Here is a 15,353-nt window from a genome sequence, read left to right as displayed (position 1 = left end):
AAACAAGCAGACGTGTCTGGCGCATCGCGATATTTGGTTATTAGAAAAAGGTTATGTAACCGTGCTGTAACTCTCTCTCTTTGAAATATTCCAAGTGAAAACCCCTAATTTCTAGGCTAACTCACGCATTACACCGGTGAATTTGTCAGTGTACACGATGTGTGAAATTCACATAAATAATATTCTTGCCTGTATAATCGTTTTCAAATTTCCCGCCAATGGCGATAATTACTAGAATTAGCTATACACTGCGTTGGGTAATACTTTGCTAACAAAGGCAATTATATCATGGTAAATGTCAACATTCTAAACGATCGTGTGACCTTTCGAACAAAAGTCGTAGCGAAAAAAATTGTAAATCCGATGTGGAATACTTTAGTAACGTGTACTTTCTACCGGCGTGATTCAATTTGTTTAAAAATACTTATGGGTACCCTTGACGCTCTAACACGCTTTACAATGCAAAGCACAATGTTAACTAAGGTTACCGCGTTAAAAAAAGAGATAAATACCTGTGTTCAGCCGCGCGGTCCCTTTGTCTCCGGTTCTTGAACCAGTTACTGACTTGCGTAGTGGTGAGGCCCGTGCTCTCTGCCAATTCTCGCTTCTCGCGGGGTGACGGATAAGGATTAGTCGCGTACCAATCCCTCAGGACGCTCCTGGATTTCTCCTTGAAGCAGTAAGACGTTTCTTCGCCGTCCCAAATAGTACGGGGCAGAGGGAACTTGCGTCTAACGCGATACTTTCCTGTAATTCGACAAATTTTTCCGTCGTTTACAAAAATACCCCGCTTTCCGATAGAATTAAGAACGTTAATTCTACTACAGGATATTCTACCGAATTTTACACGGCAGTAAGGTATTATCGTATTTTGGGGATTACTATTTTTAGGTGACGAATCTTTCGTGTTTACAAGCAAAATTACACGCTGCTATCATTAATTACAAGCAACAAATCCCCGGAGAGGATTACGCGATTTACACGAAAGACACGATAAACTTCTAAATTACGTCCGGATATTTTCGAAGCGACGCAGCACACCACTTGCGTTCGATTTTATTTCCGTCCTTCGATCTTGCTACAAATACACGATGGCATTGTTTCGTATATTTGTAATCTGGCTACCAATGGCTCATCGATATAACGGGTATAAAAAAAAAATGAAACATCACAATTTATTCCTACCTTACAAATAACGATATGTACAATTGATGGAAATAAAAATGGGAAAGGAAGCAAAATTACGCTGCTGACCGGCATAAAAAATTCTCGGTCCAGCAGTAAGGGCGTTCAATTAAGAGAAGTATGGTTACCGGAGGTTTCTCAGAAGCACAGTGAAGTTGTTCTCGTTCAAAGCAGCCGGAAATCTTCACACGAGTCCCGGTGTGTCACGGGGACCGATTTCTCTTTTTGCTCTCTGGTTTTAGCGCGTATAGAGAGAGAGAGAGAGAGAGAGAGAGAGAGAAAGAGAGAGAGAGAGAAGGAAGGATCGGATGACACAAATTGGTTCGCAAAAGTAAATGGAAAGATCTAATTAGAATGTCAGCTCGTTAAACTCGCCTTCCTCCCTGTTTACAACGCGCGACAGAAATAAAACTGGCAGGCCTCGGGCCGCGAAATTGCTGCGCGATGCTTGTTCCATTCGCGAAGACGGTTTCCTTCCCGGCGCTATTATGATCGCCCCGATGAATTAGACCCGGCGTTGTTACGCGGCCCGATCCGTATTTTTAACTCTCGCGCATCGTTGAACGTTAAGTGAGATATATCAAACGCACGACGCATCGAGAAAGAAACAACGCTTCACGAGGTACTCGGAAAAATTTACTTCCCCGAAAAAAACACAGCACTGGTTTGAAGAGAGCGAAAGTGAATCGTGTGAAACTGTCGAAACTTTCCAGTAAAGTCATTCTCGACAAGTTCAAGATTGCTTCCTGCACGTTAGACGATAGACGTATCACATGACCATCATGGCGGTCAAAACAATTCTACAAAAAGGTCGAGCGTTCGGACAACTGTAGGGCAAACTGAACAGAATATCGAGTGGTTCTATTTACCGGATTCTTTAAACGTATATCTAAAAATATTACGGAACGAAAGTTTTTAGTACGCTTCGAAATAGGTTAGATATTCCATAATGGTTGGTAATTTGTTACAGTAGTTTGACAAGTCTAGGTTATTCTTTCGACTTTCAGCCGCTTTTTCTGACACACGAAAAGAATAAATAAAGTGACAGAATAGATAAACAACATGGCGGTTTCTCTCTCCAGTGTCCTTGAACGATCTATTCACTTTAGACAAAGAATAACCCGCTATACTTTAAACAACATACATCATCGGAATTGTATGCGGTGATATTCCAGTGTTTTTTTTTTCTTTTTTTTTGTTCTTTTTATAGGGTATTTTAAGTTCTACATAACACGAAGGATAGGACTGACTTGAAAAATTATTTGATACTAACCGACTGCACCGAGAGGCCTTCCCCTCAGTCTCTCGGCCTCTATGTAATGAGCCCTGAGCCAAAGGGCTTGCAGTTTCGGATGATTGTGCAGATTGAATGTATGGCTCTCAAGGATCCTGTACAGTTCCTTGAAGTGGCCCCGATGGAAGGCGACGATCGCCTTGGCTTTCAGCACGCTCTCATGTCGGTGCAGCCTGGTGCACGCCGGCAGGGACCACAGGAACCTGCCGAGCCTCTCCACGGAGCCTGCCTGCTGGAGAACCTGGACAGACGACACCATCGCCTTGAAGACGATAGACAGGGGGGGCACACTGTTAGTCGGCAGAACTCATCCCGATCTCCTCTTATTCTAGTGTATCTTGTATTGTTTCTCAATCGTTACAATTATTTTTCATCTCGTATATATCTCTGTTTCGTTCCGCGAAAAGGGTGTCTTTCTTTTTTTTAACTTTTTTAATTTAAAAAAAAAAACGTTAGCACAAAATATGAAATATCTGCAGATAACAAGATGTGCCATGTTCACTTAACAAGGAAGATCACACTTCGATAAATTCATCGACGATACTAGTATGCCCTTTTAACGAGCCATCTTTAACGATGCAGGACTCGTAACACGTACACAAGAGAAGAGACAAAATAAAAAAAAAAAGAAAATGTTAAATTCTCATTACGCGTAAGCATCGAATAAAATTGTGGGAAAAAAACCGGCGAAAATGTAACAGGCTGCGTGACGGAATCGACACTCGATTGCTCATTACAGGCAAATTACCGAAAACGAGCGTCCATTAAACGCGACGGTGGTACGAGTCTCGTGCACCTGCCATGATTACTTCTTCATTCGCGTCGCCGGGTGCCACCTAGTTTCTGCGCGCGACACTTCTGACGAACGATTAATCACACGATGCGCGAGAAATCCCGCCACCCATAGAATGAGAAATGAGCTACGACGAAAGCCCAAGAGAAATGGCCAACAGAGAGATCGCGATCAGACTTTAACGACGCTGCACGGGAAGCATTCGATTGGTCGACAACAAATCAAACTGACGTGCCGAGGCGAACACGCTAAAACGGTTAAACGGTCTCGTTGCGTCGTTCGTTCCATCACGAACTCGAGAATCGATTTGTCTAGGCGCGAGAACTCGAACTGCGCGCGAAACGACCGGCACCACCCGGCGGCGAACGGTAAAATTGAAAATCGTTAACAACGTTCTTTTTCTCGAACGATTCGATTCGATTCGCCGGTTACTTCGGATGATACAAGACAACTAGCGCCCACGTCTCACGGGGTGACCACGAATTGTGTTACCACGGTAACCATGGTGATCTGAAAAGTGACATCTGACCAGTGTCAGGTGTAATTACTTTAGCCCGATTGACATTTTGAATTTTAAATTTCATTCAATTTGAAAATTCAAAAAGTGTTTAACACGAAAGTATCGATCGTTTTAATAATGGTAAAAGTGAAAGCACACGGAATGCTTCTAACCGAAACGATAAGCTTGAATTATTAGGAGGTACGATCGTAAACGCTTAGACCACTCTCTAAGCCTCTTTATTATGACGGGGGCGTAATTACCCGTTAAACGATTCCATTCTAAGCGGACAGTGCGGTCGTTTATCGAAAACGCGAAACGTTGCCGTAAATTAAACGGAATATATCCATGTGACGTGGGCAAGGAGTTAAACGTCTAGCCGTATGGGAAACATGTGCAAATACGATACGTTCCTCGCACATCTTTACCTCTGTAATTTGCATCCTAATCCACTACTGGTTTATGGTTATATCTTTGACAAATCTTTTTTAACCATTACATACATATGGAAACTCATTTTCGTATTATGACTCGTATAATACGTTATTAACGAAATACTATGCTACTTCAACGTTTAATTTTTACTCGTTTCGAAAAAGACAAAAACGAGACCACGCAGGCAACGGTGCCCCGAATAAAATGCTCGGGACACGTAAGAAACCGAATTCCGACGCGTCACACACGTGGGACGTTCGATGCGAGAGGAGCGTAAACGTCACACACGATACAATTTATGGTTGCAGTAAAATCGCATGAACTCCATTAGGTGGTGCGACATGCAAGTGAATCTTGGCGCGCGGTGCTGTACACAATGTTGTGTCCCCGCGGATATGCCCCCGGGGAAATAGAGAATTTCAGGGCCAGTTTCATCATCGCGTCGCAAGGTGCATAAATTTCTGTTACGAATCCTGTTAAGTATCTTGCGAACAGTTGTTCGTTGTAGCCAACTAGTTAACACTGCTATTTCGCAGGTAATTTTACAAACATTACAAATTTAACTTTTTCATTATACAAAAAATATAAAATAGAGAAAAAATCATTTCATATTGAACTTATTTCCATATCATCGTTTACACAAATAAATAAACGAATAAAGAAATTACACCAATGTAACTGTTAAGAAAAAAAATGCACCTCGCACTCTCCCGTCGGATACGCGTTATCCAACACCGCGCGCGCGCGCGCGCAAAATCGACGCTCATAAAACAAATCAAACTCAAATCTCAAAACGGAAAACACTTCTCTTGTTAAAACTTACCTCACAAACACAAGCGACTTGTTCCTGAGTAAATCCAAAGCTTGGTAGCTGTCCATTACCACCGCTACCGCCGCCGGCGGAACTCGCTGGACTGTCTTGAGGACTATAGCTGGCCGGTCCCGTTCCAGGACCGTAGGTGCTCGCCTCGACGGGCCCGGCGGCATGTCCCGCGAGAGGCGTCGGCGTTCCCTGCGGGCTGTAATCACCTGTCGAGCCCAAAACGTCCGTACCACCAGAAGAAGGTCCCATCGCACCTCCGTTTCCGGTGGTTCCTCCGTAGGCCATCATTGCATCATCTCCGGGGCCCACGGCGACCCCTTGTACACCGTTCCCTCCACCCTCCACCGTGGACCACTTTTCTTCCGTGCACTTCGTTTCACTCACTATTATTTTACCTTTTTTTCTTCTCTACCACGCAATCGAATTATTATATTGTTGTTTGATTCGCGGCGAGGAATCCGCGTACCGATGATCGCTCAGCCGACGGACGAGACTTGGTCCACGTATCGAGAATCTATCCGACGGCGGATTTTCAGCTGCGTTAGTGCCACCGGCGGTGATGGACTCGTCGATGATCTTCATACCTTTCGATGGTCATCCACGGTGCTGTTTCACGTACGATTTTCTACGTGGCATCTTTTTCTGGTACGTCTTCCTACCGAGTCGAGTCGAGTCGAAGTTCAACGAACGATGACACGTTCTTAGAGCGTTCTTAAAGCGTGAATCAGTTGGTAACTGTGCTTTATTATCGGGATTTTCTCTTGGATCGTAGACACAGGCTGTGTATAATAGCCGGTGCGGTAAAGTGGTCGTACGCTTTCGAACGAGGAGAAAGCAGAGGGTTAAAAAGTACACGGCGACACAAAGGAAGAACGCGCCGCTCTCGTGACGGTATAAACGCGTCAGAATATGCAGGAAGGAGATATTTTTAGGCGAGCCGCTGGTAGAGAGTTGCTGCAAGCTCGGCCGTCGACGAACTCCAACGGGATGTTTCTCGTGTTACGAGAGCAAAAGAAAGGATATACCCCGTGAAATAATAAAATCTCACTCCAGCTGCGGTTATTCTCTAATCTGCTTTCAGAGGTTGGGTACACTACACACCAGCAGCCGGTGGACCGATTGCTATGCTGTCTTTCTCTTTCTCTCTCTGTCTCACTTCCACGTCCCGCGTGTGTGCCGCGCGATTATCTTGCGTTACTGCCTCCGACTAGATCCGATTATGGCAAGTTTCTCTTAGAGCGCCAGGTGCGCCCTCCTTCAAGATTATTCTCCCTCTTTTCCCTTCGGCTCGCGTCTTTTCTATCTCCTCGTGGCAGGTTGCACCGTGAAATCCACGGGCTCGTGTTTCCGCGGCCTGTGGTAGGTGTGTATTTATAGGCGCTTAGTATACTCGCGTACGAACGCGCACCGGCTATTATTAGGAGCCGTGTTAAATAGTCCGTTTTCTCTGTCCCTCTCTCACTCTTGTGATTCTTCTTTTATCAGGCCTCGAGAGAGTGGAAAAAACTTTTCAACTGTTTGTCGTTGTTGTCGACTCTCTGAGTGGATTCTCGAAAGCACGCGACACAACGACCGACCGATGCACTTGAAACGCTTACAAGAAACCCACTGTTTATATCGCACTCTCCTAACACTCCCGTCGATGGACAACACGCGACACGTCGAATATAACCAATACCAGCAGCCACACGCGATGCCACCACGAGCTAAATATTGTGCTTCGTGGCATCGAAGACAATCCGAAGAATGATAACGAAATGTCAGATTTACGCTCCCTCTCTCTCGTGACCGGGCGAAAGAGAGACGTTCTCCTACGCACGCACCAGAAGGGACTGCTGCTCCGGCGTGTTCCGAGACCGAGCCACTCTGTCATGCGCAGCTAAGTTCTGATTGGCCGGGGCGTGGCCCGCTTGACAGCTAGTCGACGCGCGTCATCATTGGCCGCTGGGCATGGCCACGACCACCATCCCGCCTCGCCATTGGCCGAGCCTTGCACGGCAATAAATAAGCCTCATTACACCCCCGACTTGTACTCGCTTCTTTCTCTAACGCGAATCTATAGTCGAAGAGATGCGCAAGTAAATCGGACGAATTCATCCCGAGACGAACGTGTTTTCTTCTTTCCCGTTGCTCGTTAAATTTTACGATTGGCCGGCCATTTAATTGTTCTCTCTATGAATATCTCGTGCAACGATACACGAACCTGAAATTTGTCGACACGTTGACGTGAAACTGTATTTGGCGAACTTCGCGCGAGACGTCGTTACTATAGGAGCAATTTGGAAATCGATTGGTCGAACCTCTACTCCGTGACCGCTACGGTCGACGGGATCGAGTCGATGTATACAGAATAATTATAGGGAAAATATCGATCGTGCGTCGTTAAAATAGATCGATGCAGTAAATGTTCATGCATGAAGAAATATAAATATATTTTCTAGATTTTCTTTCGTTATTTGAACACACGATCGATCTATAGGGTTGTCGAATGAAACGCCATGTGAATACACATTCGTAAAGTGCGTATAGGATTTAAGGATTGCAAAAGTATATTGTCATGAAACTTTATCCAACTTCTGTTATTAAGTACCTTCTGTCCTTCTTCCGTGGAGGCGTTCATAAACATGCAAGTGCCATAAATCGATTTTTCATCGTGGTCGAGTCGAACTCGTTCGTAGCAAAGAAGTCGACGTTAATAACCATTTTCCATTTACACGCGGTGCACAAATCGAAATGTGATGTTATTACCGCCATGGTGTCTATCTAATGTGTTCCAGCACAGAAATAACGTACGCTTCCCGAAAGAATGAACAACTTTAACTGCCTTGTTTGATACAATGACAGGAATTACACAGTCTCACAAATCCTCTGGTGAAAATTCCGTGGAATTAAAATGATTACCGACAGAACAGTTCTGTATCTTCGTGCACATATTCACGTGTTTCGTAACGAAGGTACTCGAAGGTTAGAAGCAGTGCGTGCAACCGATAAAAACTTCCTCGGTTATATAACCTCTAAAAAAACATTACTAAAAACATATGTTTCTTTCTAAATATGATACTGACATCAATACAATTTTAAAAGTGGTACTGTTAATCAATTGAAACGTAAATGATTAATACAAATTGAATAAAATATTAAATATAAATAATAAAACTTTTATTTCGGTAAAGATATAATGTTTTTAACGAGGAAACACATTAGCCTTCGAGAAAGTAAACGTGTAGCAATAAGATCGTGTGAAATATTTCATAGACTCATCTTTAAGATTTTTAACCATTGACCAGTGTTCAGTTGTGAGAAAGATCGTATGGCGTGGAGGACAAAGAACATATTGTTTTCTCAGACCGCAAGAACTTTTGGAAAAACAAGGCTTTGCTCCCTAAAATAATGCCTGCCTACCAGATTTTCCGGCGTGTTCTTAACCAGAGCCTGGTTCGAACGAAACGAGGACGCCGTTTGTTTTGCACACACCGTTTTCCATCTTTCCTGATTGACGTGGGACGTCTCTCGAGCGTCGCACGTGTTATCGTGGAAAACCCTTCTGCTCTTCTTTCGTCACTTCCGTGGGTCACGGCCACTTCCAGCGGTTATTAAAAAAAATAATAACCGTCGGATCTTCCTGGAAAAAAAATTCACAGACGGGGCACTTCCTTGACATGTGTCACATTGGAAAAGCTTTTTCACTTTTTGTCCCTTTTTCTATTTTTAGTACCGTTTATATAGTTTGACTTATGAATAGTTTTTGACATACTTGTAATCTAATTGTATTATTAGCAGTTTATTATTAGTTTCGTTCATTTTTATCGGATTTTAGGTTATGTTTCGGTACAGAAAAGAATTTCATTGGAAATAAAATCGAAGAGTATGGAATTCCATGGAACAAACGAATAAATATAGGAATAAAACGTTGAGATAGACGGACAGCGGAGATTCTCATCCGGATTCGAATGATCCCGAGGAAATTGACACATTTCCAGTGGTTGTATGCGGTTCTCTCCGACGGGGTGCCACCCGTGGCGTCACCATTCATCCTGGACACACGGTCGAAGCGGTTTGTGGTCCAGGAAGAAGTCGTTGACATCATAATGTGACGTCTAGATGCTCACGGCTCTCCTCGCCCCCTTTAAGCATCCGTGAAATCAACCGTTCGATCTTCTCGATGACAACTTGTTCAAAAATATCCGCGCGCATACGTAGCCATAATGTGTCTGGTTAAGAGTGATTTCTGTGTCACGTGCCAGACGACCATGTTTACTCCTTCATCTCGAAGCACTTCAAAAATTAAATCTTCACTTTCTCTGTTATCATATCCTATCGCAAATTATAAAACCACAAGAACTTATTTCCTTAATAGTACAAATATCACAGATACTCTATCGAAATTCAAGAATTAACAAATCGGAAAGATGCAAAGCGTTGAATTTTTTTTTTTTCAGAAACACATTACAAGACTCTAACACGGTGTAAACACGAATTTGATGTCGTCGCGGGACGAGCCGGAAGTTGAAAGTAGCGCGGCACAAAGCGTGTTCGCATTGACATCGATTCCCTTTGTCGAGGAAGGCAAAGAGGCAAAGGAGGAGACACGGCAAAGAAAGAAAGAAAAGAAAGGAAAGGAAAGGAAAGGAAAGGAAAAGAAAAAGACGAGGAGAGAAACGGGAGCGTGGAACGCAAAGGAAGGACGACGTGGTTGCGCAACAATGCGAAAACGCAAGAGAGCATCCAACGAAAAGCTCGTATCACGTTCCCATAAGTGGCAGAGCGCGGGGATCCCCGCAGAGACGTCCTCACGTTTTTCTCCCTCCCTTTTCTCCTTCTCTTATAAAACACATCCTCTGTTTCTCTCTCTGTTCTACACACAAGCAACACGTTCGCACACGTGCGTGCGCGCGTGTGTACATGCGTGTACGTGTGTACAATGTAAAAAGGGCCGTGCGGCGAGGCGCCAGGTATATGTACGTACGAAAAATTCCATGGTGACGGCACCCTGGGTATCCCGTGGCGAGACCTGAATAACCCATAATTGCTACCCCTCCATTCACGTGTACGCCTCTGTCGTGGCTTGTTCGTCGCACAAAGACGTCTCGTAACTGGCCGCGACACTCGATTCACGGGGACGAACTTTGCCCCGTGGACGATCTCGACCCAGAGGATTATTCGGGCCACGACGATTGTCATTGGCCATGGATTGAGTAACTACCGACTATTGTGGTATATACACACACGCTGCTCTGCTGGTCGAACGATTTGTAGGTTAGGATACAGCGGTTGTAACGATTAGAGTAGCTTTTGGGCAGTCTTTGTGGAAATGACGTAATTCTAGATATGATACAGAACGGTTCGTGTATTATTTGTACAATGCAATTGTTTGTAATTTATAAGGAAATTATACTGGAACAAAAATTAACCTCAATGTAATATAATAAATATACAATTGTACATAGTGTTTCGTTATCTTGATACATTGTTAGTAGTTGTAAATTGTAATTATTTCAAAATTTGTACATTAAATATCCACGAAAGATTAGTTCATTGATTCGAAAACAATAGAAATAAAATCGATGATCCGAACAAATTTTACACTTTGGTAAAATCATTCTGGTTTGGACAGACGTTGATACGAGATACATACATATATATCCAATTTTTTCTTTTTTCTCATTATCAGAACACAGACTATCTTAACACTTCCATGAAAACGCGTGGAACTTTCGAAAGAAAATTTCTATCCTCCGTATTTTCACTTGAAAGTTTTCTAATGATAGCTCGCGTTGAACCACGAAAGGAACCAGTTAGGTCTGAAGGAAGGATTGTCCTGCTGCACTTCTTCCTGATTCTCTGTTACAACCGGTACAGGCAGTTCCCCGAAGCTGAAGTCGTCGTTCTCGTTGAGCTTCCAGTAGTTCTTGTTCTCGTTCGACGCTGACTTCTCCACTTCGAAATCGTTGGAATTGCTGCTGCTCCTCGCAGTGGAGAACGATCGATCCGACGAAACGTTCACAAGTCGCCTAACAGACAACCCCGACATACTGTTTATTAGCGAGTTCAGTGGCATATCAATGGCTGAGAATTTCTTCTGGCAGCCCTTTTTATCCTTCGATTGCTGTTTGCACGGGCTGACGACACGTTCCAAACCAGGGGCCTTTTTCTCCTCCTTCTGTTTCTTATCCTTGATGCTCTTCTTGCACTCGTCCATTTCTTTCCGCTCCCTTTCTGCCCTGTCCTTCATTGACTCGCTTTGCGAAGTTGTCGAGGCTGCCACCTTCTTCCTATCTGTATTAACAGCATTAAAAGTTGATTAAAGAGCGATATGCATTTCCTATTGAATTGAAAATTAAATTAATAATAAAATTTCGTATTGAGTTGGAAATTATATTGATAAAAAAATTTCGTACTGAATTGAAACTTAAATTAATGAAAAAATTTCGCATTGAATTGAAACGTAAGTTAATAAAAAGCAACAAAATTTGGTATAAAAATTTGGAAAATTTCTTACTACCTTGGCACACTTGCGTTCTTTTCTGAGTACAAGAATCTCCCGATTTTCCTTTGCTCTTGTCACAAGGATCCACCTTCTTCTTCGTGTCGCCACATGGTTTCGCCTTTTTACAAGGATCCTGCTTCTTCGCGCCACAAGTGCTGCTCGATTTAGTCTTCTTGCAAGGATCCTCCTTTTTCGCGCCGCAACTGCTGCTCGATTTTGATTTTTTGCAAGGATCTGGCTTCTTCGCCCCACAAGTGGTGCTCGATTTAGTTTTCTTGCAAGGATCCTCCTTTTTCGCGCCGCAACTGCTGCTCGATTTTGATTTTTTGCAAGGATCTGGCTTCTTCGCCCCACAAGTGGTGCTCGATTTAGTCTTCTTGCAAGGATCCTCCTTTTTCGCGCCACAACTGCTGCTACTCTTTTTACAAGGATCTTTCTTTTGGCCACAACTGCTGCTAGCTTTCACCTTCTTGCAAGGATCCTCCTTCTTCTGGCCACAACTGCTAGCTTTCGCCTTCTTGCAAGGATCCTCTTTCTTCTGGCCACAACTGCTAACTTTTTTACAAGGATCCTCCTTCTTCTTTCCACAACTGCTAACTTTCTTGCAAGGATCGTCCTTCTTCGAACAACTATCTGATCCGTAGAATTTACTGTCGGTCGGTGTTTTCAATATCTTCTGTTTCGATTCTCCGTTCATTCTCATGCCGATCAATGGAAAAGCGAAAGCTGGCAAGGAAGAGTAACGTTTTATGTTTGTAAGGGGTTTCGTTCGGTTTTTATAAGCTGATTGAGTATAATGTCTTCTTCCTGTGCATTTCGCGGATCTCCTGCCACTGTCACGATCGTTGCATTTTCTCTGACGTTTGCAGGTTTCCCTTTTTCTTGGTTTCGTGCAGATCTCGCGACCTTGATCTTGCGTTTGACCACAGTCCTGTTGCTCTTGACGCTTGCAGGACCTTCTTTTTTGACACGGTTGCTGTTCACGCTCGCAACTTGGTTCTCTCCTAAATATTTATAATGATATTGTACTAGGAAGCTAATCAATAGTGATCGATTCGAGTGAATTTTTATTGTAAATTTCTGTTTCTATAAATTTTTCCAAGAAGAGAATCTTTTTTTCTTTTCACTGCAATAATTTGTATATTACGTTTGATTATTTAAAAATTCATTTAATTACAACAAATTTCCTCTTCCCAATTTTTATGAAAAGAAAATCCTTCCAACGTTTGGAGATACTAATCTGCATATTTGTTTAATCATACTGACCGTTACAAATTATTGCTGTAAAATTCTCCTCTACCAAATAAACAAAATAAAAAATCTCTTGTAAACTTTCCTAAACCTCTCTCAAGTGTCACACATTTATTTTTCCAGTGAATCGCTGAATGAACAGTTAAAAAACAAAATACCTTTTTTGTTTGCACGGTCTCTCCCTCTTGCACGATAGTTCGCTCTTCTTCCTCCTCGGTTTCGTGCAAATTTCACGACTCTTGTCCGTGTCATTCGGCAAACACGTCGGATCCGTTTCTGTATCAGGCTTCACCACCGCCTGATCACACTTGCTCTTCGGACACTGGAACTTACTATAATTGCACTCCATCGGTGTCTGCAACGCGGGACAACAATAACGCTTGCAAGTCTTCTTCTCCTTCTTGCACTTCGGTCTCTCCTGCCTCTCGCACTTCGGTCTCTCCTGCCTCTCGCACTTCCTCTGTCTTCCCCTATTCCTATTACACTTCGGCTCGTCGTCGTCTCCACACTTTCTCGGCGCTGGATTCCTACTAGACGTAGAAATACTCGAACTGTTGTTCTTTCCCTGCACACCGCCCTCGACAGCCTTCGAAACCATCGAACTCTTCGTCAGGCAAGAACTATTCGACGACGATCTCCTCGTGGTGAACGGGGGATAAGAACCTGGAGGTTTCTTCGATCCGTTCCCGGAATTCCCCGACATAGACGACGAATTAGGTCCAAAAGAACCCGCGGACTGATTCTGTCCACCTACATTTCCACTATTCTGCTGCAATCGCGCTTGAGTCGCGGCGCAAGGTGACGTTCTTACGTTCCCATTTTCACCGGCGTTAGCTATCTTCAGAACTGCTTTTGGCTTCTCTGGGATTCCCATGATCGTCTCGTAGTCAGGTCTATTCTGCAACTCAGAAGCTTCTTTCCTCGAAACACTAAAATTACCAGATTTTTCCTTGCTCGACCGTGGAGCGAAGTAGGTATTCATCTGAGAAGATTCAGACAGATTTTTGTCACTAGTTTTGACCGAAGATCGAGGTTTCAGGTCTAATGGTTTATTCTCGTGCATTCTTTGCACTGTGTAAAATTGAGTGGAATTTATGGTGTCTTTAGGACCTTGGTTCTCCATGGTGGACCATTCTCTGGACACAGTGCTCTCTGAAACTTGCGTAGCAGTTGGCAGAGGTAGTTTAGAGACGAACGAAGGCTGTTTCTCTTCGCGTGGTTCCATCACAGGCGTTAATTTTTTAGTGCCTTTCTCAGAGCTCTGTTTTACCACAGGAGCAGGGGATATCTGAATTTTCTTGGGTGGACGAGAAGAATATTGAGCTAATGGTTGGGTCTGATACTTCATTTGGTTCGATAATTCTGACTTGGAAATTGGCAGGAATTTGATCTCTTCTTTCTTCAGAGTCGAATTCGCGAGCAACTGAGATGCTAGAGGAACTTTCTGATTGGAAAGAGTCTCTGATTTCACTGCTTCCAGGACTTTTTGCTCCTTCGAGATACTTAATGCAGCCGTTTTATCAATTTTGCACTCGATCTTCGTTTCTGTAGGATTCGACGATTTTGTACAGTCTTTGTTAACCTCGACGAGATTTGATTTTTTTATACACTCTACTTGCTCCTTATTTTCTATAGCTTTCGTAGTTAAACACAGAGTGTCTTTATTATTGTCGTTATTAGTTGTTTTCGAAGAAGCAGGCTTTTTTCCAGAAGTGATTTTCTTCGAAATTTTGTTCGAATTCGGTGACAATTCGTTGTGTTCGTTGTTCTTCGTGAGAATATCGAAGTCGTAGGTTTTTCCACCTGGTACAAACGCGAAATCTTCAGCCTGCTCGATGCGAAGTGTCTTGTAACCTTTTAACTTCCATTTTAACGTCTTTGGTACGGGATTTCCGTCTAGTAAGGACGTGAAGTTTTCTTGTTTCACGGCTTTCGGGACCTTCAGACAGGTCATAGGCGTCGATTTCAGGTCGAACTGATAGCCGTAGGCTCTTGGATTCAAACCGATGGTTCTCGAGGCGCTGTCGAGTTCGTTCGAGGAGAGAAGCGTGGAGGAGACGATGTTCTTCGACGATGAACACTTCTTTGCATCGTGACAGGGTTCCTCCTTGGGGGAGAGCTCGAAGAAGTTCCAGAATCGACACGACGATGCTGTCGTGTGGTGTTGCGACGTTGGACGCGCTAGACGATTCTTCTCGTGGAATTTTTCGTGAAATATTTGTTTATTTATTTATTTACGAGTCTAAACTCGTTGCGGTGCATAATAGATATTGAAAAGAGAATAGAGAAAAGGAGAGAAATGTGAAATATAATAAATTAAAGAAAGAAAGAAGAATAGGAGAAAAAGAATGCTACAAGAGAAGTTAAAGTGTTAAATAAGGAGAACCGAGAAAATCTGAAATCCGGGTCTAAGTTGAATTAAAGAAACAACAATGGTGATATCAAGGATAGAATAGAAAAAAAGGAAAAAATGTGAAATATGATGAATTAAGGATAGAAAGAATGCTACAAGAGAGATTAAAATGTTAAATAAGGAGAGCAGAGAACATTTAAAATCCGATTTTATAATAAGTCAAATTGAAGGAA

General features: G+C 43.2%; 1 protein-coding gene across 1 annotated transcript in view; it reads right to left on the bottom strand.

Moving 5' to 3' along the window:
• The window catches only part of LOC108577390 (homeobox protein SIX1-like), a 33,819-nt gene extending 27,013 nt beyond the window's left edge, over positions 1-6,806 (bottom strand). The window contains exons 1-3 of the mRNA XM_017940535.1: positions 5,030-6,806; positions 2,459-2,720; positions 513-747 (exon numbers count right to left, since the gene is read on the bottom strand). Coding sequence (XP_017796024.1) covers positions 513-747; positions 2,459-2,720; positions 5,030-5,317 — 785 coding nt within the window. The 5' untranslated portion in view covers positions 5,318-6,806. The remainder of the gene's footprint in view (positions 1-512; positions 748-2,458; positions 2,721-5,029) is intronic.
• Positions 6,807-15,353: the final 8,547 nt, after the last annotated feature.

The sequence above is a fragment of the Habropoda laboriosa genome, unplaced genomic scaffold (genome assembly GCF_001263275.1).
Source record: "Habropoda laboriosa isolate 0110345459 unplaced genomic scaffold, ASM126327v1 scaffold648, whole genome shotgun sequence".
NCBI lineage: Eukaryota > Metazoa > Arthropoda > Insecta > Hymenoptera > Apidae > Habropoda > Habropoda laboriosa.
The sequence above is the reverse complement of the archived record's forward strand: the minus strand, read 5'-3'. Positions and strand labels throughout refer to the sequence as shown.